Source organism: Stylophora pistillata, chromosome 9 (assembly GCF_964205215.1).
Source record: "Stylophora pistillata chromosome 9, jaStyPist1.2, whole genome shotgun sequence".
Taxonomy (NCBI): Eukaryota; Metazoa; Cnidaria; class Anthozoa; order Scleractinia; family Pocilloporidae; genus Stylophora; species Stylophora pistillata.
In genome coordinates, this window is record NC_142527.1 from 10,262,054 (window position 1) to 10,288,365 (window position 26,312).

The 26,312-nt window shown below is 41.0% G+C and overlaps 1 protein-coding gene across 2 annotated transcripts in view; it reads left to right on the plus strand.

The window, feature by feature from the left end:
* LOC111337651 (bridge-like lipid transfer protein family member 1) overlaps positions 1-26,312 on the plus strand; it is a 65,646-nt gene that overhangs the window by 37,227 nt on the left and 2,107 nt on the right. The window contains exons 33-61 of one of the 2 annotated variants that reach the window (XM_088732635.1): positions 438-906; positions 1,633-1,959; positions 3,602-3,680; positions 3,771-3,983; positions 4,942-5,188; positions 5,500-5,589; positions 6,290-6,547; positions 7,125-7,262; positions 7,482-7,605; positions 8,127-8,197; positions 8,276-8,356; positions 8,742-8,838; positions 9,786-9,859; positions 11,575-11,709; positions 11,893-11,926; positions 12,408-12,596; positions 12,892-12,954; positions 13,833-14,139; positions 14,459-15,169; positions 16,538-17,718; positions 17,985-18,198; positions 18,567-18,718; positions 19,812-19,967; positions 20,097-20,304; positions 20,946-21,103; positions 21,910-22,086; positions 22,864-23,145; positions 24,870-25,208; positions 25,926-26,268. In XM_088732635.1, the coding sequence (XP_088588761.1) occupies positions 438-906; positions 1,633-1,959; positions 3,602-3,680; positions 3,771-3,983; positions 4,942-5,188; positions 5,500-5,589; positions 6,290-6,547; positions 7,125-7,262; positions 7,482-7,605; positions 8,127-8,197; positions 8,276-8,356; positions 8,742-8,838; positions 9,786-9,859; positions 11,575-11,709; positions 11,893-11,926; positions 12,408-12,596; positions 12,892-12,954; positions 13,833-14,139; positions 14,459-15,169; positions 16,538-17,718; positions 17,985-18,198; positions 18,567-18,718; positions 19,812-19,967; positions 20,097-20,304; positions 20,946-21,103; positions 21,910-22,086; positions 22,864-23,145; positions 24,870-25,208; positions 25,926-26,268 (6,917 nt within the window). The remainder of the gene's footprint in view (positions 1-437; positions 907-1,632; positions 1,960-3,601; positions 3,681-3,770; positions 3,984-4,941; positions 5,189-5,499; positions 5,590-6,289; positions 6,548-7,124; positions 7,263-7,481; positions 7,606-8,126; positions 8,198-8,275; positions 8,357-8,741; positions 8,839-9,785; positions 9,860-11,574; positions 11,710-11,892; positions 11,927-12,407; positions 12,597-12,891; positions 12,955-13,832; positions 14,140-14,458; positions 15,170-16,537; positions 17,719-17,984; positions 18,199-18,566; positions 18,719-19,811; positions 19,968-20,096; positions 20,305-20,945; positions 21,104-21,909; positions 22,087-22,863; positions 23,146-24,869; positions 25,209-25,925; positions 26,269-26,312) is intronic. The other variant, XM_088732636.1, reaches the window with a different exon arrangement.

Genomic DNA, 26,312 nt, shown 5'->3' on the forward strand with positions numbered 1-26,312 from the left:
GTAATCATTAGCACTTCGATCCTATTTAATGCTGGTTTTTTTATTTCAAATGTTATAAATAACTGAAGGAGGTCTCTGACCGAAACGTTTTTTATTAAAATTTTTTATATTTTTTACGTCAGAAGTTGTTCATCCTCGCAATTTTTTAAACTTTATGAGTTAAACTAGGATGAGTCATTGCCGTTGCAATTGCGCATGCTCGCTGGTTTACTCTAGTTTGAGCACTCTGGCATGGCTTAGACGATACCACAAAGGTTGGGTCGTTTGGGGTGACCGTCTCGGTTCTCCCCCATCCTAGCATTAGCACTGCACTGATGAGGCCCAGAAGGCCGAAACAGTACTGTCTGCAGTTATATATATATATATATATATATATATATATATATATATATATATATATATATATATAGTTCTTTATAACTACATTTTTATTGCAGGAGAGAGACCCTGTATTCATCGCGAGAGACTTCGTTTTCAGATTTCTTCGTGATGAAACTCCTCGCGACACTCTTCTCCATAGGACCCCAGGCAACAGTTTTTACTCGATAAAGGAAAACGACAAATTGACGCAAGTCAACTTCACCGTGGGATGTGGCAACATCACTCAGCGTATCAATCTCTCTTTCCTCCGCCTGGTTCTACAAGCAGTGGACATGCTCGAGTTATTGTCAAATTTTATCTCCAAAAGCAATGAATGGGAGCTGCCGCTGACATCTGGAGACCAAAGTTTGATGTCTCCTGGGGACCAAACTGACGGGGGTCCGCCGTTGAGGTCAGAAGTGCCCCATGCAGCTGCAAGGTGTTGGAGAATAATGTATCAAGTTGTAGACCTTTATTCGTCGTTACCACGCGAGGCCAAAAACAAGGGCTTTTTGAGGCGTAGCTCTCTTGGGAAAGTATTAGGAGGTAGTACATGATTCAAATATTCTAACTTTATCTTCTTTAGAGTTACACTTTCCTTGCAGTCTCTTTGCCTTTCTTACTTGATCGCTACACAGAATGCATAGTACCTTGCTGATCCATTACAGGACGCTTTTCACATGTGAGACCATTATTTGTTCTAGCTCCCGGAACAAGTTCTTTTCATAAATAAATAAGAGCCTCTCTTTGTTGCGAAAATGTGCACAGATATTTGTCCGCGGACGTTATCTGTTCTAAGATGCGAACAGTTTTCCAGAGCGAAGCACGAGGAAAACGCTTCGAGGAACAGATTATGTCCAAGGAAAATACACGAGCATATTTTCGCGCAAATTAGAGGCTATTTTGTTTTACTATCCTTCATATATTTTGCAACGCATGTGAAAAAATGTTTACGAGCAGCTTACTGTTTGCTGCGTAAGATTTTTTCTTTTGATTGTTCTCCGGTACGACTTAAGAACAAACAAATATTTCCTTTCTCTCTCAAATATTTCCCGCTCTCTCTTGGATTAGTGTTTTTTTAAAGGAAGACTTATCTTTGTGGACGTAAGGTTTGATAATTGGGGAATATCACTTGGGTGATATCCTCGGATATCCCCCAGTTTTAGCTGGAATTTTCGGTCACGTGATGTGTTTAGACCAATCGCGCGCGAGCAAAAATATTTTATGGATCATAAAAATAGTTATTTAATATTTTTCTTTATGCCTTGCTAGCTGGCAAACTATCGCCAGATAAGCCATGTGATGTCAAAATCGACATCGAAGACGGTCCGATAGAGGACGGTAAAAGGCGCCGTGCCCGCAGCCCAGGGAGTCCTGACAAGAGACGTTCAGCGGCCAGCCGCAGCACCACTGAAGCAACAACCATAACGGATCAGGAGGATGCGCAAAGTGTGATACCGCTGTCCACAGTGTTTGGTGTAGTGACTTTACCGCGTGTTAAACTGCTGGCCAGTATCGGCGGGCTCATACTGGAGACAGAGCTCAGAGAAATGAGTGTGTCGTTTTGTAAGAAGGAGAAGATGGAGAAAAGTTGTGAAGGTTCGCGTTTTTTTAACTCTTTTGGCTCTTGAACCAGGAAACTTTTTTGACATCCGTTCGTGGAAATAGTCCACGAAATTGACACGGCGTCCCTGAAAAGCAGTACTTTTGTTTTCATTTATTTTCATTCTAATAAGAAGTTAGTTCAGTTCGTTTAGATTAGGCTTTTAATCTTTATATATATTTTATAATGATTAAATAGTTTTAAGTTTTACATTAGTAGGTATATTGCTTGTATACGACTGAGTGGAATTTACCGTGTATCAATAAAGTGATCTATCTATCTATCTATCTATCTATCTATCTATCTATCAATCTATCTATCTATCTATCTATCTATCTATCTGTCTGTCTATCTATCTATCTATCTATCTATCTATCTATCTGTCTGTCTGTCTGTCTATCTATCTATCTATCTATCTATCTATCAATCTATCTATCTATCTATCTATCTATCTGTCTGTCTGTCTATCTATCTATCTATCTATCTATCTATCAATCTATCTATCTATCTATCTATCTATCAATCTATCTATCTATCTATCTATCAATCTATCTATCTATCTATCTATCAATCTATCTATCAATCTATCTATCTATCAATCTATCTATCTATCTATCTATCTATCAATCTATCTATCTATCTATCTATCTATCAATCTATCTATCTATCTATCAATCTATCTATCTATCTATCAATCTATCTATCTATCAATCTATCTATCTATCTATCAATCTATCTATCTATCTATCTATCTATCAATCTATCTATCTATCTATCTATCAATCTATCTATCTATCTATCTATCTATCAATCTATCTATCTATCTATCTATCAATCTATCTATCTATCTATCTATCTATCTATCTGTCTGTCTGTCTGTCTATCTATCTATCTATCTATCTATCTGTCTATCTATCTATCTATCTATCTATCTGTCTGTCTATCTATCTATCTATCTGTCTGTCTATCTATCTATCTATCTGTCTGTCTGTCTATCTATCTATCTATCTATCTGTCTGTCTGTCTATCTATCTATCTATCTATCAATCTATCTATCTATCTATCTATCTATCTGTCTGTCTATCTATCAATCTATCTATCTATCTATCTATCTATCTGTCTGTCTATCTATCTATCTATCTATCTATCTGTCTATCTATCTATCTATCTGTCTGTCTGTCTATCTATCTATCTATCTATCTATCTGTCTGTCTGTCTATCTATCTATCTATCTATCTGTCTGTCTGTCTATCTATCTATCTATCTGTCTGTCTGTCTATCTATCTATCTATCTATCTGTCTATCTATCTATCTATCTATCTATCTGTCTGTCTGTCTATCTATCTATCTATCTATCTGTCTGTCTGTCTGTCTATCTATCTATCTGTCTGTCTGTCTGTCTATCTATCTATCTGTCTGTCTGTCTGTCTATCTATCTATCTATCTGTCTGTCTGTCTGTCTGTCTGTCTGTCTATCTATCTATCTATCTATCTATCTTGCATTGGGACTAATGACACTAGCAGGAAAGCCTTCCTCTCCTCCCCTCCCCCCTCTTTCCTTTCCCCCTCCCCACCCTTTTCTTCCTCTCTTTGACATTAATTATTCCAACGTGTACTTCATTTTGTTGTCAATTTCAGGCCATGCCACGTCTTCCGTGACGGCTCATGTGGGAAAAACAAGAATGGATCTGAAAGAGACATCGAAGTATGCCACAGGGTAAGTTAGGAGTGTCACTTGAACATTTGTCATGAACCCTTCAACACCAAGAGTGACAAGCATCTAATTTTTCCTTACAATATCACCTAGGACCGTGGTGAGCTGCAATTTGTCTCGTTCTCATGCTCTATACTCTTCTGTCACGCAATCAAGTGAGGAGAAAGGTAACGCATTAGTGACGTTGGGAGTGGTTGACATCGATATCCCACAACACCCTGTTGCGTTACACTCAATGATGACGCGAAGTTCACGCACTATATCGCGACACATCTCAGAGATTCAAAGTCAAAGATCTGTCATAAGGTAAACTGATTCACAAGTTGAATCCAGCTTTTTCCTGTTGGTCAAGTCAGGGAAATTGGAAGTGGATAGATACCGAGAATGCCTGAAGGCCTCTTGAGATAGTGAAGTTGATTTGGGGAAGAAATGAATTTAAGAGCCAATGATTTCTTGTGTTTATCTTGTTTCTCTTGCAACTGCATGTAGGTGCGGAGGAAACGTGACTTTCAGCATGGTAATATTTTGTTAGGGAAAGTCTAGATTCAGTTCGTTGTGGTCACTGAGGGACATTTGGGGATTCTTCACTGCCGCCGCCAAATTGAACATTTCCATGTCTCAGAAGGTTCAGATACCCAGGCTCTTAACTGAAAAGGCACTCTTCGCTTTTTATATCAGATGACAGATAAGTTTAAGATTCGTGCGACGAGTCAAGATGCATTTGTAAAATAAATAAGATACAACTCATACTGTGTCTGGTTAAGAAACTATCGTTTAGTACACTAATAAACCCATAGCTGTTAAATAGAAGCAGTACACCGCACAGTTTCTATCGGTTTAGTGGCGTAATAACCCACTCGGAATAAAGGGGAATAAGAGAAAATTTGGTGTTATCAACTGAGTTGATAATGCTAATTGGCCACCGTAAAGACTTTCTAAAGGTAGAGACTTACGGTGGCCATTTACGTTATCAATTTTGTTGATAAAATCAAATTATCCCGTAATACCCCCCCCCCCTTCCCACCCACGCAACACTACATTTTCTTCCGAAACTTACCTCTTTCAGAACACGAGATAGTTTGCTGATTACGAGCCGAAGGCGAGTTATCTACAAGTTTTGTTTCATTCTCTATGTATCCCGCGCTAGTTCTTCCATCGATAAGCTGATGAAATGTGCGGTCTATTGCTTATTTGAGAGAACTGAGGTAATATCGTCTTGTATTTGTATGAATTTAACAATCGTTGTCCTGATTTTAACGTGTAGATCAATGGCAAGTCTGGAGACTAGATCCCAGTCCCGCCTAATGAACCCCAGGCTTTCTGGTGTGCCGTCTGATTTCTCAAAGATCGCTCAGCTTGTGTCTCCGTCTTCTGTCAAGCCGTTTGCTCCATGGGATCGTGTAGACGGACCCTCGCCACTCCCCACAGTAGCTAGAATCTCTTTCACGTGTGTTCTGAAGGGATTTTGCCTCGGAGCCTCGCTGCTGCCTTCTCTTCGAGCAGAGTACAAGGTTAGGCAGTGTCTGTTTTGTCCACAGAATCTAGCCACAACTGAATTAGTCAAAACTCATGGAGTATATTTAACAAATGGACAGTGATTTAGCGCGGTCTGTTCTCTTATCGACAGCGATTTTCGTCAACACAATGGTCAAAATGTTGTGGACTCATGATTCTTTCAGTACGTGACACGTTGCGAGACACGTTGACGCGAGTATCGTTGTCTCGTGGTCTGCACTCTTATCTACAACTACAAATTGTCCAATCGTATTGCGACATTACTGCCAGTTGTGGTAAAAATGATTTTTTTAATTATTCTCTGTAGATTGGAAGAGTTAAAGGATCAGGTCGCACAGGCAAGAACAGCACTTTCAAGTTGTCCATGCCGGTTCACAATCTGAGTTTTACTTCCAAGGTAAATTGCTTTTGAAAAATTCCCAGTGAGAATTTTTAAAAGCAACATAAACGTATGTTTACCCATAAAGCCAGATGTTTTCCTTGTTTCCTCGATGAAGAAGCAACCTTGTATCTTACTGAGTTATTCTCGCAACCCTCGATCCTTAACACAGCAGTCAGACATCGGACATTCGCGAGGAGATAAATTCCGACCGGACCGTACACCAATTTCCCGCACAAAGTTTCAAAGGAAGACAAAAAAAAAAACAGCTGTCTCGCAAAATAAGCTTAAGATTGAAACGTTCAAATTAGTATGTAAAAGAAAACAAAAACATAGGAAAAAGGAAAACTCGAGACTTTTCGAACACAAAGCTTGTATAATTACTGGTCTCCCGTTGATTTATCATTCTGTTTTGAGCTTTACCAAAAACGTTATACACTTCTGAAACACCTTGACCTAGTGGCTTTTGTGGTTGTCTATAACACGTGTGAGATAAGATTACCTGGTTCTACAGCTTTAAGCACGCCACCTAGTCTTTATAGCGTTGGCACATACGCAGACGTTTGCCTGCCTCGTTAGGTCACTCTCAAATAGCTTTTGCTAGGCTCTCGGTCAGCGGAGAAAAGCTGAAAAACAGGCAAAAAGTAGCGAAAGTGCCGTTGTACTCCTATCACAAATCTAACCTTTCTGTATTACTCGACGACTGTTTTCCGTAAAGGTTCAGTCCCTGGATAATACAATCCCGCCAGCCACGGTTGTGGAACTCCCCCCAGTCCACGTGGAAGGTGAACTCATTTCCAAGCTTCCTCGGCCCGTCCGAGCCAAGGCAAGACCTCCGGAAACTGAGGAGAGCTTTCTCCGTCGTTCTTCATCTAAAAGCCATCTGTACGTATCAGCAGAAATCGGTGCCTTCCAACACAGCCTCACTACAGATCTGTTGAACCATCTTGTGTTTGTGCAGAAGAGCTTCATGAAGGTAAGTATGTTTTAACCATGCTTGATTTTCTAAGTGTTGTTATTCAGTTGTTATCCATGTTATACCTCTTTGCTTTTAATTAGTTATACAATACTTACAATAACATTACGGACATAACTTACAAGGCTAGTCTAGTTTGCACTGCTACCGTTTATACTTAACATGCATCACAATCAGCGGGACTGTTCTAATATTTTTTTAAAGTTTACAATTCTAGCATCGCTCACAAAAGTGACACAATAATAGCATTGTTAGAAGTAATTTGATTGACGATCATGGTAATAATGATAAAACTAAAACAGAAACGACTTATCCCCAAGCACTCGTGATCTATGAGCTATCATTTAGGTTCATTTTAGTCTAGTAAACACTACTTAAAACGCTTACCTATATCAAGCATTGGCAAACGTTTTTATTTTAATTCTAAATTGAGTTTGACAACGTTTTTCTTCTCTTTCATCCCTTTGTGAACCATTTTGTTTTTCCTGGACGTTCCTTGATTTTGCTGTGTCAGTGTTTCTTTGAAAACAGTATTGTAACCGCAGCTTTTTGTCTTGATTTCCGTTTGGATTTGTAGGAAGTGAATGATGTTCTTCAGCGAGTGTCCGGTGAGAGCCAACCAGTTCCCTTGTGGAGAACCGCTTCTACTGAAGATGTGGACACCGCGAAGGAGAAAGAAATTCCCTTGCTGTATTCATTCCGTCTTAATCTGAAGGTAATCCATGTACTAGATGTAAGATTGCTCTTTTTAATTCATGCTATTGTGGAATTTATAAACAACACGGGTCCCCTTCTGTTGTATTTTTGACAACTTGACCCAAATGGTGCAAGCATTGTTGGTAAGACTTTTCCCACAGTAATCAACGGTTTTCTGAGATATGCTTATTTGGCATACAAGACAACGAAGTTTTTTCCTCGTGTTTTTCTCTGTCAGGGAATTCAAGTGACAGCTACAACTCCTTCTTCTACCGCGGTGAGACTGGACACCGGTGTAGTATCATTAGAGGTGTCTAACTCAGCGCCATCGTCTGGTCTCTTGCATGGTCAGCTGAGAAGAAGTATGTATTCAGTAGATTTTTTTTTTTCAGTCTTTATATAGAGGGGGTAAGTCTTTAAAGAAACTGTGGTGCTACGTCGGTGAGGGAGCATAACAATATAATTTGGTTTATCAAATTAGTTGATAATGTAAACTAGTCAGTTGAAAGATTTTCTAACGCAGATATTTCAAGCGTTGGTCCTTCGTCAGAGCGACTGACGAAGAGCGAACATTTGAAACGTCAGGTTTTGAAACTCTTTATGTTGTTGTTGTTGTTATTTTTTATGGGTCAGTCACAACAAGGTAAACTAATACAACGAATCAAGCAGATGTCTGAGCGAGACATGTGCTTGGTACCGAGCGCGTGAAAAGTTACTGCTGTGCGAAACCATGCACGGAAAACAGTTATGGAAAGAGCGGGAAAACGTCACTCCAGCCTAGCGCCAGCGCTAGGTGCCGAGCGCGGGAAAATAAAGTAGGAGTGTTTCAAGCTCGGAATTTTTTTGAATTATTAATGTTTCGCTTCTCTGGTTTTGTCTCTAGGTAGCAGCTATGTGAAACTATTTGGGAAGGCAGAAGTGGACGTGAATCTCTCTTTAGGACAATTTACCAAGGTAATAATTAGCAGTGATGATTGTTATAACTCAGAAGCTCCAGAGTGGTAAACTGTTGTCCTTTTTCTCCATCGACAGAGCCGAAACATAGACAACGAACTCGAATATCAGCAGTTGGCTTACTTCAAAACAAGGATTGGAGTTAGCAACTCATTTCAGGTACGGGAATCCTAGCTCAAATTCATTTAAATTCATTCAAAGTCGCCGTCTGACGACCTAGAATCATGAAATGGTCGCTGGAAATAACAATGTAGTCCCTGGGGAAGAAATGACATGAATAAATTACATGACCGCCGAACACTTGTCGCCAAATTGATGCGTTTCGCTACTGAATTAGTCCCCAGAATTTTTTCAGGCGACCAAATTGCTGACTGGTAGCCTGAACAGACGATCAATATTCAAATGCAGCCCTTAGTTTGAACAAAGGTTAACATGAAAGTACTTTGGATCACTTATTCTGGAATGACCGCACGAGTAGGTTTTGAATAAGTCCATAACGGTTGTTTGAAAACTGATGGTTGTATCCATTTTTTTGTGATCACAGGACAGCAGATCGTTAGCTGGCACAGAGGATAAAGAGACATTCCTGGTGACGCTAACTAAACCGTGTTTGTACGTACAACAAGTGGCATTCGACAAAGGTGAATGTATTAACTTATTATCGGGAACCTTTGCTCAGAGGTAATAATGATCGGTGAAATGCCACAGAGGCAATCATTACTGAAAAAGAAGTAGGGATGAACCATTACAGGTCTTTGCATGTGTAATATGGTGGAGAATAATGCGATGTGATGGTTATTTCCACAAAATACCTTTAAACATTCTTCCTTTCTTGCAGTTTTGCCATATTTTCCCTTTTTTAACTTGAAAGGAGTCTTGTAGTTTAGTTTCAGAATGGTCAAGGGTTGAAACTGAAGAAATTTGTAAGCTTGTTAGCTTTAAAATTCCCACTAAATATGAGCTAAGGTCGAATCAAAAACTTCTGCTCAAGGTCCCAAGTGGTAAGATGTTACCCACATTGGGAGCAAGGGCATTCTCCTATGCTGCACCACGTCTCTGGAATGACTTACCAAGTAACATCACTGGCCTTCACTCCTTCTCTAGTTTGAAACGTAATCTTAAAACCTACCTTTTTACCTGGGTTTTTAATCTTCCATCTCATTAGCTTAGTACTTTTTAATATTCTATCTCATTTGGTTAGTGCTTTTTAATTTCCTATCTCATTGGTAAATTTGTAATTTTACATATATAGATATATATATTTTTTTCCCTACATTTTCTTTATTTTCATGTAAAGCGCATTTCATTATGTATATGGAATTTGCGCCATATAAATTTCAATTATTATTATTATTATTATTATTATTATTATAAATTTGTACATAAGAGAGATACAATATACACAGAATAGGATACATCCTAGTGCGCTCGTGTTTTACTATAATGGGGCTATAGCAAGCAGCAGATAGTTGGTGGAACATAGCACACGTAACAGTACTTAATTCATATTTCGTAGCACGCATTAGTCTTTTTTTTCATTTACATAGTAAAAACATCGGAAGTTTGAGTTTTTGTATTCTTTTTTCAGCGGTTCTTGTTTATTTGAATTACAAGAACGCTTATGAACACTGGAACGAACAACGACTTGCGCTCAACAAAGAGGTCGGTATTAATTACACTTGGATTTCTTCTAGACATGCTCAATTACCGTTTTGTGCTGTTATTAGAGGCCTTCATAATCATATGGTAGTCTTCTCGATTCTTGATCTTTTGATGTTTTCAGAGTAATGCCGACAGCTTTTTCCCGCCATGATTAGCTGGCAGTTGCATCTTCTTTTTTCCGCCATAGCTTTGTTTCTGTCCTCATCCCTTTGAGTGCAGTCACTTCAATTTTCTACGTGGTGCTCATGCGGTGTTCACGTGGCACTCACGTGGCGTTCGCGTGTCGCTCACGTGGCGTTTGCGTGTCGCTCACGTGGCGTTAGCGTGTCGCTCACGTGGTGTTAAAACTCTTTCCTGCATGTGCTTCGTCCTCCTCAGCTCTTAGTAGATTCTCGCCAAAAAGTACCCGTGTCCCTTAAATTTCTTATTTCGTTTTCCACCCCTGATACTGCCTTCATTTCCTTTCCCTGGGCATATCAAAATTTTCAGGCCTTGATTCTTTTCCTACAGAAAGTGAATTTTGTCATAATTCTTATGTACAGTCCTCATAAATTTACTCTATCAATGATTCCACTCTCTTATACAGCGACTTGAGAAGAACACCACAAGTGATGTTAGTACTGATTTTCTGAGTTTTAACAACATGCACTCTGCGACCTTCCATCTTGTTCTTACACATTTTTTTTCGCTGAACATTTTTGTTTCATACTTGCTGCTCGTTCCTTTTGGTCGAAACTTTCCTGACAGACTCTTTGAACGAACTGCATATTTCTTGCATTACATTTGCTTTCTTTGTCCGTCTCGTTATTTCGATCGTTTGGGACATTTACATGTACCGCATCAAATGTCTGTGTGGTGTTTATTAAACACTAAGCCATAACTTGTGTTTTTGGTGTTATTTGTTTTTTCTCTTCCATAGTATAAAAAACTGCTATCTATGCCCCATTCAGTTGTTACATATCTATTTCAGATGGCCCATAATTTACGTATTTATGCGTACATTTATTCACAGCTAATTCGCAATACAGTTTCTCAGCTATTTGGTAGAAAAATCAATCTGTCGGTGAGTTAGACAGTTAAAAAGTGTGTGCGATTGAGTAATTCTTTGTAGTTAGTAAAGAAAAGTAAGAGGTTAGTTAAAATGTTTTCTTAGCACAGTTAATGCATATTGCAGTTGTTTTACTTCATAGCCATTTCGCTCAGTTATCTTACAACGTTTTAAATGCCCTATCTCTAATATGCGTCTCGTTTATTTGGCAACTTTTGGATGCAAAGCTTTTATTGTTGAAATGAGTTACGTGAACGAGTGTAATGAATGCAGTGAGAGATTTGAACAGCAGTGTTGACCATATATTTTGTCAGACAGTCAGTTACGTACTGTAGCTTCTGCCTTCTTCTGCATGCCATAATTCAATGGGCGCAGTGTCGATAGTCAAGCGTTATTGTTTTGGTTGTTTTATTCTGCTCTGTGATTGGTCAAGAAAACTCAGGCCGTCCTCTTAACCAATCAGGAGCAACTAGGTCGCGCGCGTTTCTCGCGCTTCAGGCGAGTCTTATTGGTTCTTATCGACACTCAATCGAAATGCGCTTTTATTTATATCACCGTCCTAAATTATTCAGGAAAAATAGTTATGAATACAACAAGAGGCAAGACGCACTGATTCAGTTATTTACTGGAGATGAACAAGGTGGCGTTTTTCTTCGTCTCTCTTCAGGTTCACTTTGCCACTCAAGCGGTGTTGGACAAACTGCCTCAGAGAGCCCCGTCTTCTCAGTTGTCGGGATCACTTTTCCTTCAACTTACTGTCGACCAACTTGGCGTTTGTATTCCCCTCTACAATGGCAATCAGGTTTGTAATCATTACTGTCAATGAGAGGAAATATTTAAGCGAAGAGGTTTGGGATTATCGAGGTAAAAAGCCGCGCGAAATGTTAGAACAAAACGAAAAAAGTCCGTGAATTACGTGGGCGTTCTGCCAGCTTTTCAAAGTGGAACCTATTTAGTTATGAACGTGTTCTGTTTCCTTTTTCAGGGTATCGCTCAAGGCTTTCAAATGAGATATGCTGGTAAGTGAATCCTAGAAAAGTTACAAGAACACGTATATACATTTCCACGGTAACTTGATTACTTTTTATCGTCTCGGATAATATGCTTTAAATGGTAGGAATAGTGCAGGAAATAAAAGTTAATGTTGATTAAGACCACTGAGGAAAAAATAAACCTTAAAAGTACACGGATGACAAGAATGAAGAAGGCTGGCACGGATTGCAAATAATTAGCTTGAGAATGTGTCCTTGAAGATAATTTTTTGTTGAGCCTCGATCCTCGATAGTAATTCGTTATTTTATTGGTTGTTACACTTTGCTCTCTGACTGGTCCAGAAACCAGGCCACCCTCTCAACCAATCATATGCCAAAAAAAATAATAACTCCATCTGCGACCTGGTTGCCCGCGTTTTTCCCGCCTTTTAGGCGAGTTCCCTTTGAAATCCTTTTGACGCTCACTTGCAATGCGCTCTTGTTTCCTTTCTTATTTATCTATTTTTAGAGCAAGAGCCTGGTCCTGCTATGGTGTTAAGAGTTGAACAGATGTTACTCACATGTTGTTCAAGCGTCTCTTTTGTCAGCAAAGGAAAGTTCAACAGCTTCTGCCTTTGGTTCGCCGATAAATTTGATACCGACACTGAGGACTGGAAACCAAACTTTGAGTCAGGGTCAACAGCGCGATGTAGTAGATGTAAGGCATCGTGGCATTTCACTTTTCGTTTCCGTTCATTACTTTGAACTGTGCCTTTAGTCAAGTGAAGGAAACTGAACTGTTTTTCTCAGGGTTTTCAATAAAAGTCAGTTCTGCCACCTGTAAGACTGCTCATGTGTTTAGTTTGCGAGCAAGTTCTCGTGTTTGGGTCTCGCCTCACGGCACATCCACCCATGGAACTATCGAAAGCCACTTATATAAAAGTTCTTGAAAAGCATGTTTTCTTTATACACTACTGCCGCAAACGATAATCTAATCCTTTTGTATCTTCAAGGTGTTGTTCCTGAAGGAACCTACGAACTGTGCTCCAGAACACAGAGGTATCCTGTGACACCAGGTAAGATTCCTTCGAAAATTGCTTTTAGCCAGCAGTTTTGTGAGCGCATTAATAATAATAATAATAATAATAATAATAATAATAATAATAATAATAATAATTATAATAGTATACGTTAATTGAAGCTCCTCCTTAGGGGCTTTTCAGCCACAATGTAGACTAACTAAGAGCTTAAAAATCCCCACTGGCAGGAGGCAGACCAGTGGGCTATTTACAGAGCGCAGCCGAGGAGTTGAACTAGGGGCATCCGAGAACAAATCCAGTGAGTGGCAGGGTAGAGGACTTGAACCCGGGACACCGGATTACAAGTCCAGCACCCTAACCACTCGGCCACGCCGCCTCCGCATTCAAACATTTTAGTGGCGGAGCCGCAAGAGGCTTGGGAAGGAAAATGGCCGGAAGCGCAGCTGCTTGTTTTTTCCCTCTGCCGCCTTGTCAAGGGGCAATGAGCCTTACTTCCACAATGCTTCTTTCCTCTTAGCACTATTTACCCTTTGACTCCCAAGTGTGGCTAGCATTTGATTTCTCCTGGCAGTTTCAACCCCGAATCAGGCATTAAGGTGACAAGAATAAAGGAAATTATCACCAACTAAATAAGCTCTTGATTATTAAACAAATTCTCGTTGTCAGAAACTCATGAAATAAAGAGAGGACAGTATGGAGGATATGCTTATTGATGTTAGGGTATGAAGTGCTAGTGGGTTAAGAAAACTGGGGAATCTGGCAAAACAGTGTACTGGCGTTCCTCTGGAGATGAGCAACACACTTAGGCGCTTCATGCCGGGGAAACCGAGGATGTTTGGCTCTAACGAGTCATCATATAAGTTCGCAAGACTAAAACCTTTAAACCAAAGTTGTCTTCTTTTATTCCACAACAGACATGATCAAGGCAGGGAAGTGGGTTATGTCCTTCCAATGGCGCATGTGCGGTATCGAATTGCATTGCGACACCAACATTGGTAAGCATCTGTCATCTCTGGGACAAACGCTGACCGCTTTGGCTGGTGAGCCGGATGTGGCTAACATTGACTCGGTTACAGAACTGCAGGACAGGGACCAGACTCCAAGGACATCTGTTGGAGGTCGAGACGAGGTGGATAACATGGCGGGGACGATGGATGGACGGAAATCTAGAAATATAGAGAAAAATATGTGGGAACAGGCCCGCAAGGTCAATGAACTCAGGTAAGGAGGCATAGTACTTTTCTTTTCATTCTTTGATTGTATTTTTTAAAGCCGATTTTTTTTTAAAGGAGTGTTGCCTTTTGAATTCTGTGAAATAACTTAACGTTATAATTGAGTAGGAATTTCTTGTCGCGAAATTTTTAGAACATTATTTAAGTCAATATTGGAGCGTTTGAACAATTCTGAGCCGTGGTGCAGTGGCCAACCATTTTACAAAACTCATTGCATCTAAGGTTGCATTCGTGATTTAAAAAAATATCGCTAAAAATGGCGATATACAAAATGACAGAAGTTTACTTTTTTCTGTGAATTTTCACAGGAGAAAAACTGACGTGGCATCGTACGTCATGGAACGAGAAACGAAACGACTTCAGGATCTTGAAAGCGCAGTCTTTAACGAATTTCGCAAAGACGTTCGGAAGAGGCTTCGGAGAAATTCTCGGTCTGGCCGATCGACTCTTTCGAAGGTTGCCGAGTCAGACCGAGGCAAAATTCATGGCAGGAAAGCTATGTCAGAGAAAGTTCAGGGATCCAGAACTCGCTCTAGAGTGCGTCGCCAAGTGAGTAGCGACCAGGAGGACATTGAGAGCGAAATGGTGGAGATGGGATCCACTTCGTCGTCGCCGCAGAGACCTATGAGATTTTCTACCAGCGACGCTCCGATGATTACTTGCGAGGACGAGGGGGAGAACGCAATTTTTGGAAGGCATTCGCCATCTCTCCCCGACATCATCAACGTTGGCAGTAACGCAGTTAAGTCGATTCACGAAGATACACCCCCGTTGCGAGGCATGCTGCACCAAGAAGGAGAAGAAACAGGAGGACCAAGAGTGACTTTTAGGACTCCGAGTGAGTCGGATTATGAGAGCGGCTCGTCGCAAAAGTCGTTTACTACGCAGCAACAATCACAGCAACAGCAGACACAACAAAATCTTGATTTTGAGTTAGACGTGGCTGTAGAGATTGATAGTGGTCAGTGTGTGTTTTATCCTGCTGAGGAAGGAGAAAAGGATGACGCTGCAGACACCAAGTACGTCAGAGAATTTCAATTTTACATTTAGCACTTACCGCAAACACCGGCGTAAAAGTCGCACTCTAGTCACGCAACTGTGTTTTTAGAAAGACAGTTTTTGAAAATGAAATGGAAGGAAATCACAAGTGGAGTCTTGAGAAAGTTGCTTTATAATGAAAATGGAGAATACTTTAAATCTTTACCTTAATTGTTAGCTGTAAAACAGACATCATATTTACCGACTAGATCTATGTCTTACCTTACTCTGGTATTGTCCAACCAGTAGTTTTTTTTTTATTCCATTTCTATAGAATTTAACATAACACGACAGGAAATCTTTAGTTCGTTTGTTAGGTCATTCGTAGCATAGTAACCGGGCATTTGATCAGGAGAAAAGGCCTGGACATGTGTAGCGTTTTGAGCATTACTTTTCATCGCAAATACTTGAGAGTCGCGCGGCGTGTTCTCTATCGTGGTGGACCACTGTTGTGTGGTATTTTATATGCGATCTAAGTCTGAGTTAGGGGAAAAGTAAAGACTTGTAGCGGGCTTTGTGGTATGGAAATCTGCGTACAAGACAATTGAAGGTGTTTAATTAACATCTTTGATTTCAGCAGGAAACGAACAAAATGCGTAAGTGTATCTCCTGAGTGAGATCAATGGGCCAAACCTCTGTCACGCAAACAACTTCAAACATCAGCATGATATAAAATCTGACTCTCTAGAAACGTAAAGCTCTTTTCTTGTGGCGCAAAACAAACTCAAAGTAATCGCATCTACTAATCAGATTACGTAACCGGCCTCGAATGCGGGAAAGCACAAACAGGCATGGTTGGCTCTAAACTGTGCTTCTGATTGGATAGGTGAATACCGCCTTCAAAAGCTCTCAAAGCTTAATGGTATAACCAAGACAGATTTGAATAACCCTCGACACTTCATCCTAAATTTCAAAGCGCAAGATAATTTTACTAGTCTTAGTTAAAAATGTGGATCAGCTCGCGGTTTTTGTCTGATATGGTATTTAACTATTTCAGATACGTTTGGAATTCACAGCAGAGTGTGTACTATTAAAAGCATAATGGGGTATTTGATAAGCTGACTTATGCGCGCATTTTGATTGGTTCTTTATCTTGATCTGTTGGAGGACAGATGCGTAGATGATGTCGCCATTTTTACCATAAAGTAAAACAATTAGGTTCCATATTACCGTGGATCTGAACAGTAATAGATCAAAGAGGACGCCAGAATGTGGTAAGAACATGGGTGACACACCTTGTATGTCACTTCTTTGTGTTGTCACAACATTTTGACGTCATAAAATCTTTATGTTAATTACTTATTTTGACAACATAAAATCTTTATGTTAATTACTTATTTTTTCCCCAGGACTTCGGACAAACGATTCCAATTGTTTGATCCCGCACGCGGTAAATTGTCAACCCCACTGTTCCAGACTACCATTGGTCAGAAGCGACAGAAGCAAAGCACGCAGGAGAAACCTCAGCCTGAAGATACAAAACTGCTTTTACCTGCGGTGGATGTCCGTGTACACTACAATTCCACCATTGACTCGGAAAATGTCGGAGTCTGTGTTTCCCCGAGTTCTGTCGGTGGGGGTCCCCCCACGATATTGGTCCAGCCGGGGACACCCACAGACAACTCATCTTTTATCAGTTACGCTGAATCAACGGATCAAGAAGGTCGAAGCGTGGATTCTTTACTTATGAGCTCTACCCAAAACAGGAAAATCGTCAAGAAAGCTGGTTTGTATGTATGGGTGTTGTTCCAGTCACTACCTCAAGAAATGGTGTTGAAACCACGTCTGCTAGATTTCATTGAACAAGCTCTGCAACCGATCAGCGTGCCAGGTGGAGACGAATTGGTCGACGGGGGAGGTATAGCCTCGGGTGAAGACAGCGACACAGAGGGAGAAATGGGAGGCTCTGTGGTGTCTTCCTCTATGTCGGAATATTCTTCCTTTCCTGTAGATGTGGTGGTTGTGATTCGTGTGCAGCCATCTGATATTCGCTTCAGCTGTCTCCCTGTCTCACGTGTAGAGTGTATGCTGCGGCTTCCTGCACTGGATGTTGTGTTTTCGTCCAACTCCAGTCCTAACAAGTCTCTGCTACAAACCCCGTCTTCTCGGCTCCTCGGTCGGGATCAATCGCGTCTTAAGACGGACCAAATGGAAAGCACCCTACCTCCTTCCTTGTTGACTTTTGACAGTGGTGGTATCAGCTTCACCGTCTGCCTCTCCCGCTTTTCATTTTGCATCTTCCATCCATACGGAAAGCAGCACACGGGTCTGGGTCGCTCTCCAAGTGGCGGCTCCTCCGAGGCGGAAGACAACCTTGAGGACAATCGTCCGCAATTCCGTTTTGCGCCGTCTCAGCCCTTATCTGGTAAGAAGGACTCACTAAGTTTAAACGTGGAATTCGTCAAGTTTAATTTGTCCCGCAGGAGAGTTGGGTCTACAGGTGGTTCGACGGAAGATAAAACTAGGACGCCATCACCTGATCTTCTGGCCGGGACGGGGACCGGGTCCTCGACTGTTGTCAAGGTGTCTGGTAAGTTCAACTTTACAAATAACTTTAACCCAAAATTGCTTCCGTAGCCCTTTACACCGTAACATTAGTATTCATCTTCTCCATACTGTCCTCGATACATTGTGTTGACAAGGAAAATCAAGAGCTTCTTTAGTTGGTGATCATTTTCTGTATTCTCGAGACCTTAATGTGTGGTTCAGAGATGATATTGCAAGGGAAGCCAAAGTGTTTAAACCGAGGACTCGTTCTCACCTTTGAGACATACCTTTGAATTGATTTCTTGTAAGGTATCTGTGACATTGGCTCAGCAACTTTCAACTATGACATGCGCCGTTTGAACGAGATTCTGGACTTTCCAAAGGCTTGGTATAAGGGAGGACTTGTCCAGCGGTTATTCTTAGGAAAGGAGGGATCTTACGCCACGAAGACCTCAGCGATGTCATCGGAAATGAGCCCTGATACAGTTCCAAGGAATAAATCCTCCGACGAAGACAGGAGAAGGTATGTCTGAAACGCTGCCAACATACTCGTAACGTTCAAAGAGTAATGATCTTTTGAAGGAGGTAAGGTTATCAAAAGGATCCTTTCGTTCTAAACTTACAGTTTATTAGGTGGGAGAGTGCGCTCATGATTCAGTCAAGAACCTTTCAAATCAATCAAGTTATCCAGAAAACCCTCCAAACACAATATTTCACTAGCTTTTATTTTGCCTCTTAACGCTTGAATATAAAAATTTTAAACAAAATTTGAAACAAATTCTCCATTTTTTTTAATGGTTAGAGATCCGTATCCAGAATTTTTCTTAGAAAATTGTTGTCGTACTTCATGGATGTGGTTTCCTGATACAGTGTACTATTCTTATTTTAAAGATCTTTGTCCCTTAACGAAAGAGAGACCCCTTCTGCCACTGCAACACCGGCTAAGCTTCGAAAACATCCTTTATTTCGTTCCATGTCTGAGTCTCACGAGGAGCCGCCGCCTATCACCCCGATTAAATCGCCTGCAAATAAACATAGGCCAGGTCAGTCGAGAACTAACTTTGATACTCATAAAGAAGGATGTCACTTGTTATGTCACGAACGCGGGATCAAGAAAACATCCAGACCCTCAAACCCTCGAGTTCCATGCTGCTATGCTCTCCGACTACGTCATAGAGAACGTGGTGAACTTGGCCCTAACTAGGTTGATGTGCAGTTATTCGCCGAGCTCTTTGTGAATATTGTTGAATTATGCCCGTGACGAGGTCGATCGGATTATTCAACAATGCTCACTGAGCCTGAGGATGAGCAAGGAGACTTAGCAGGTTTATTTAATTCAATCAGCAAAATCTTCATTTCTTTCTTTTGAAAATTTTTCCGCGAAACTCAGAAGCATCTTTTGTGCTCTTCGCATTTGAATTTTCTTCAAACGCGTTTATCACTTCCTCGAAAACAGTGACAAAACGCGAGGCAGCCATTTTGAAATTTAGTGCCTCAGCTATAATCACCATGTGCAAGGTGATTATGGCTGGATATGACGCAATCCTTAACCAATCAGAGCGCGTGCATCTCTATAACCACGTGAGCAATTACCCTAGAAGTAAATACTCCTTTTACTGATATTACCATATTGATTATCCAGCTTACTTACCATTGCCTCTTCCATTAAATGTCCACCCAATTCTGACCGGCAATACCCGACAGCCCTGACTGCTACTACGACCTCAACTACTGATCACCTCATTTCTCTCTACCGTTCTTGTAATCTGCCTCTATCAACCATCTCACTCGACTACTTGATTCTCTCCTTCAGACCCTTGATCCTCATATAATGGTATCTTGATGCTCCAGTTCTGACCAACTCGGCCAATTCCTCCACCGCTAAAGACCACTTCATCCTCCCATTCTACTCTGCTAACCAACTCATCTGCATGCAACCTCTGACCAGGTTATTTTCCACTTCAGACCACTTTATCCCCAATAACTGAACTCTTATTGCACCAATGTTGACTACAGTAGAGCTCATCTACTACTATCGACCACTACTACTATGAACAAAGGCAGAACTACTACAACTTTCACTATATCCTTCTAACTTTAATTGTCGTGTTTTTGTTTTTGGTTTTTTTGTTACAGGTCATCGGAAAATAGCGTCGTCTGGCAGTTCTTTCTTTGGTTTTCTTCCCAATTCCCCTGGTCTCTTGCGGTCAATGACGATTAGTGGAACTAGGAACGGGTTATTGAATCCCTCCGCAACCTCGCCTCCAAACAGAAAACGGTCTTCAAATTCAGGTGGGAAATGATAAACTAAAAAAAAAAATTCCTAGCGAGATTTTTTTTTTCTAGTTTGTAAATTGGTATTGACGAGCCATTATCGAAACGGCACAATCTAACCAGTATCTATTACACATCCTGTTTCAGCAGGGATGAAGACCGACGCACCTGAGCGCCGTGGACTAAAAGTCATCGAAAGTTCATCAGAAAATGACGTTGATGGTCCTCTGAGCCATTCATCTTCGTCCAGCCTAGGAGGAACTCGATCCAAATGGGAGACAATGGTTGTCGTGGCTGTGAATCTTTCTAGGTTGGACATGTCAACAAATATGGGCAGCGTGATGGGACAAACACAGTAAGAGCATGTTGACTAAGTTTTTACTTGTAATCTTCTCCTTAAAATTTAGACGTTGACTTTTCCCTTGTTCTTCGAGTCCTCTCGTCACCCAATGAATGCAAAAACGTGACTGAAATATAAATTCTCAGAAGTGAACCAATTTTAAGAGGTTGGCAGAGGGTATATAGCTGATGCGTGACTAAGGCCAAAATTAATACTTGACAAGTTAATTTTACAGAATGGCAAGCTTGACTCGTGAATTCATTAACCCATGTGAGCCGTAATCTGCCACCTGAAATGTACGTGACCGGTGAAAATTTCATTTCGTGAAAACCTGCAAGATTCCTCTGAAACCTCACACACAAGAAGAGAGATTTGAAATTTTCTCTTTTAAATTTGTGACGGGTGAAATGCCATTTATTAGGATCCCCCTTCCTTTGTTTTCCTCTTCTAAGAGTGACATTTAGATGGAGACATTGGATGCCCTCGTTAAGGGTTAAGAACGCATTATGTTCTTTGTTGAAAAACGATTTACCTGGAGAAATAATTCTAAAACCAAAGCCTGAATATCTCTTTCTATCAGCTTAGAGTATTGTTTACTTCGGTCGAGAGCAGCTGAAAATTTTGTCGCTGTATTTCTTTGTTATCATTTCCTTAAGATGGAGTACAAGTGATCTTCGTTCCCAGTGTCAAATTACTCTCACAAATATGGGTCGACGTGAGCTGAAGGGGTCTGTGAGTGTTCACCAAGCGGTATATGAAGCACGGAGTGGCATCGTCGGCGGACATGTTGAAATACAAGAACTCAAAATGCGAGGTAGGAAAAAAATTACCTTCGGCTCCATTATAGACGGCGTACAAAGATGTATTACTGGCCTTGCTTTGTAATGAGCACTCTGTTGTTTTCACACATGTTGACGACGATGGAATTGATAAGTTACGTGCTTTTTAAAGGATAGCAGTTAAGTTTGCCATTTAGAGCACTTTTAACATTATTTGTTGAATGGTTTTGATGATGACGTGGCTGTGAAAACCAGCCGTAGGTAATCGCGAACGGCTGAGTAAAGTAAAGGATTGTTGTCACGTGTGAATTAAGAAGTTCTGAAAAGAAAGTGATATTAATCCTTAATTATACGAGGAAACGTGCGATGACTCGTTAGTATTATAAGGGGCAAAATCTTCTTTTATCAAGAAGACCTAAAAGATCAAAAACGCACGCTGTTGTGCAATTTCGCTGGAAGCCATTTCAGTGTTCAGTTAGTGTCAATGAACTGTAAAACGCACGAATCAGCTGAAGGAAATTTATTTTGTAAAACACCCAAAGCAATGAAAGCAGCCCTGTTCAAGAAAACGTCATCAATGAAGTTGCAATACTTTAGGCAAAGTTGAGCTTTTTTCATTGTTTTGAATTTTTCAAGTGATTTTGCCCGGGCAATTCCCAAAATTAATGAAAAATGTCTTCAGTCTCAGCCAATCAGGATCTAGTGATCGTGCCCTCTATCTTAGAATAAAGCTCCACCATTTATCCAATCAGAGCGCTTGTTATATCGGTTAAAACACATTAGGAGTATGTTAAAATTTCATAGAGTGCGGTAAATTGATTTTTTCTTTTTTTGTATTTAGCCCAAGTCAACGAGCAGCGAGGCTGCAACCCTCAGCATCTGATTCACTTGGGTCTACGGTACGCTGAGGCTCGTGTTGATTACATGGGAACATGTATACTGATGGGAAACCTCTCCGCGTTCAAGACTGACCTGCGTGATGAATGGACGCTACAGGAGACAAAAAGCCCCTCCACCGGTGAGTAGGGTGTTACTTGTGCAAGAAAATCCACAAAGGGAGTAGCAGCCAATCAAGCAAGGTTCAAAGAGCTACGTCAGCAAACTGGTTTACGTTGATTCGCCTAGTGGAGTAGCTTGAAGAATTGGAACTGAGTGTTTTTTTAATTGGTATATACACATGGAGCGAAAAAAGTAACTCTCCCCCCCCCCCGCAAATAATAAAAAAATGGTAGGAATTGTCACTCTAAAAATCCAATCGCATGGCGTGATTGGCTGAGTGACAGTATTCCTTAGAACATTGTTCACAGTTTTCTTTTTTTCATGAAATAAATTTCATATGACCTGGAAATGAAAATCAAAGAAAGAAGTGATCCTTGCAGGTGAGCCCGATTTAAGAAATTAAAAAAAACAAAAGAATCCTGAAAAAACTCGACAGGGTTCGAACTGGTGTCTCCCAGATAGTAATCGGTTGCTACTACCCACTGAGCAAAGAGCGAGGCAAATATTAAAGGGTTCACCTTTCCCGTCAGTGAATGTGATCGCAATTTCTTTTTAATGAAAGAAATTTCATCAACCTGGCGGAAATCAGAATGAGAGTCCAGTGAAAAATTTTTTTTTTAGTCGTGTTGTAATTCTGGTACGAGAAAACTGATGGCTTTGTTAATATTGTGAACAAGAAGTATCTATAATGGCAGGTAGTTATCACTCTTAAGTGAAACCAATGGAAAAAATTTTGAGAATCAGGATAAAGTTCTTGTTACGCTACGGTGAAATATAAGTTTTGTTTGTTTTTCAGATTCTCTTTTCGAACAGGAACGGGAACCAGTGAACGCCAAAATCTACATGCACGGGGACTTAGCGTGGAATGATTTCAAGATAATGATTTGTCGTTCCACTACACCTGACATGGTCAAGATGGTCGCCAAGATTCAGGAATTCGTTGCCCAGCAACACAGAAATAGCATCCGGGCATTGTCCTCTCTTCGTCCTCACATACCTCTCATTACGGGTGATGTGATGTCATCACTGTCTTCGCCAGTCTCCACGGGATCCCAAGTCAAAGAAGAAAATAAAGATGGTAGGTATTGTTGTGTGTCATAACATCCCTGCTGTTGCGAAAGAATGGACCAGCCATTATTTATCGCTCAGTTCCGGGTAGTTCAAAGCTGGGTTTATATAACCCATGGTTAGTGTGAAATCTGATTTCAGATCTGAAAGCTTTAAAAGTAAATTCAGTATATATCTTGTTTTTGATTTGACTTTTGGATGCTCTTAAAAGAGCCAAAAAAAATGATCTCCAATAGGCTTTCGAACAAAGGAATAAAGAAACCCGGATTCGAATTTAATCTTGGGTTAGCGCTATTCGTTTTTCCGAACAACTGGGCCCCTAGCGGGGAACGAAGGGGGGTCACTTTTTTACAAATAGTGCGAAAGGCGGGGGGTATAGAAAATTGACTGCCGATTATCGGTCAACCACGGGGGTCATTCATAGGAATACTACAGAACCTAGAGGGGATCAAGTTAGTTATTTTTATCGTGACACAACCAGACTTACTTGAAGATTGCTTCAGATGAAAGATTATCAACTCACTAATCCTTGAACCCCCAAGGGGGGCTGACCAAGACAGAATTTCTCTTTACATTGTAAATATAATATCATTCAAGACAAGTGATGAGATTAAAGAAAATAATCAACCAGGGGATTTTTAGTTCATTCAATTGCAAATTTTCCGTACAGACATCTTAAGAATTGTACGGAAGACAGTAGAATTACTCAAGAGATCTTGGAAGTGAAAGAGTTCATGATGAGGATTGAGTCATCAAATTTGTTTTCGCCTGCAGCAGAGCTCAATGAAACACTTGCCTGTAGCAGAGTTCAGTAAAACACTTGCCTGCAGCAGAGCTCAGTGAAACACTTGCCTGCAGCAGAGCTCAATGAAACACTTGACTGCAGCAGAGCTCAATAAAACACTTGCCTGCAGCAGAGCTCAATTAAACACTTGCCTTCAGCAGAGCTCAGTGAAACACTTGCCTGCAGCAGAGCTCAATGAAACACTTGACTGCAGCAGAGCTCGATGAAACACTTGCCTGCAGCAGAGCTCAATGAAACACTTGCCTTCAGCAGAGCTCAATGAAACACTTGCCTGCAGCAGAGCTCAATGAAACACTTTCCTGCAGCGGAGCTCGATGAAACACTTGCCTGCAGCAGAGCTCAATGAAACACTTGCCTTCAGCAGAGCTCAGTGAAACACTTGTCTGCAGCAGAGCTCAATGAAACACTTTCCTGCTGCGGAGCTCGATGAAACACTTGCCTGTAGCAGAGCTCAGTGAAACACTTGCCTGCAGCAGAGCTCAGTGCAACACTTGCCTGCAGCAGAGCTCAGCGAAACACTTGCCTGCAGCAGAGCTCAGTGCAACACTTGCCTGCAGCAAAGCTCAATGAAACACTTGCCTGCAGCAGAGCTCGATAAAACACTTGCCTGCCACAGAGCTCAATGAAACACTCGCATTTGTTAGGAGATTTGCTTAGAATGAGTAGATTGACATAAGCTGGCCAAAGTTTTAAAAAACTTCCAAGATAGATCGACTGAAAAGTGTCAGTGTGACAATCCTATTTTGAGAAAAAATACCTAGAAAGAAAAAAGGAAAAAATTCCAAGAAGTCTGTTATTTTTGTTGATAAATGTGTTTCATGGCATATTGAGGAAATATCTTGTCGATGTTTACTTCACCTTTGTGCGTGTGATTTATACTGAAGAATAATTTCTTGAAGGTAACACTGATGCACGTTTCGTGTTGACAGGTCTGAAATATCAACATTGGGGGAAAGTGCTGAACGCGGTCAGAGGCCTTAAACTGAGCATGCTCAGCAGTCCCCTGCCAGAGAGAGGTGTGTTGCTGGGAGGGAGCCTGACTCTACACGGCAAAGCTGTCTCTCTGGCTTGTTTTCACGGGGTGAACTTTCGTTCCCAGTCCTGGGTACTCTTTACGCTTCAGAGACCTTACATGACGTTTACGAGCAAGGTGTGTACAGTGGAGAAAAGCTGTCAAGTTAGGCGCGTGAAAGCCGTGCAAGATCTTTCACTCAAACTGGGGCATGGTGCGGAAGACTCTCTCAGTGGAAAACTCTCACCCTCGCCAGGTAAGGGTGGAGTAAAGTAATGGTAATAAAGCGACCCGAGCGCGAAAGAAAATGAGAACAAGCGTCAAATTACACTTGTCACAAATCCCAAAGTATTAGAGGGAGGGGGTCAAGTGAGCAGCGGAGAAAAATGAATGAGCGGGTGGCAAGCAAACAAATGAACTAAAAACGAGCGACTAAGCGAGCGAAGGGTCGAACGAACGAAACAACAGTAGAACGAACAAATAAAAGGACTAAAAGAACGAGCGAGAAAAAGGAAGGAACAAACAGAACGAGGGAGCTGGACAAACGAGCAAGGGAGGGAACCAACCAGCAGTTCCAGTTGTATAAAGGGCGGATAACACTATCCAACGGATAAATCGCTATCCGTGCAGCGGATAAGTGATAACAAATCGTACTGCGCTATCCACCGGATAAAGATTTATCCAGTGCATAGCGTTATCCATCCTTCGAACAACGGGGGCCAGGGGGAGAGACAGAAGAAGAATTTAAATGTCTTAAGGAGATGAAATAGTGAAAACTACCTTCAGTTAGCCTTAGCTTTTTCATTTCCAAGAGTGAAATCTATATTACAAGGAAATCTTGAAACTTTTGCACCACATCGTGAACGTTTTCTGTCGCTTATCGTTTTGCTGATGTTATCCGCCAATCTCAACCTGTCGTCTGTAAAAAGTTTTTTTAGCGAGAAATTATGAGTTATTTACCTTTTTTTCGCAGCACACGTGGGAATCGTTCAAAAAGTTGCTCGTGGTAGGAGGAACCCCCCGTCCATGGGAAGCACTGTCCAGGATTGGCTCAACTATGTATGTGCTACCGGAGGGGACATAAGCCCGTCAGATAACACCGCATCCAGCAGTCTTGATAAGCCTCGTGAACGCTCAGAGTCTATGACAGGGCCTGGTAAAGTTGCCACGAAAGAACGACGAGCAAGTATCGGCTTCCGATACGAACACGAGACAGAGGCGATATTTGTTATTCCGAAGTTTGAGATGGAATTCCGATCTGAACACGACATGCCGATGACGTCGATTGCATCCAAGTGGGTTCGTAAACAAAAAAGGTGAGAAATGAGAGGAACAATTAATGTCCTTTAGATGATAATTT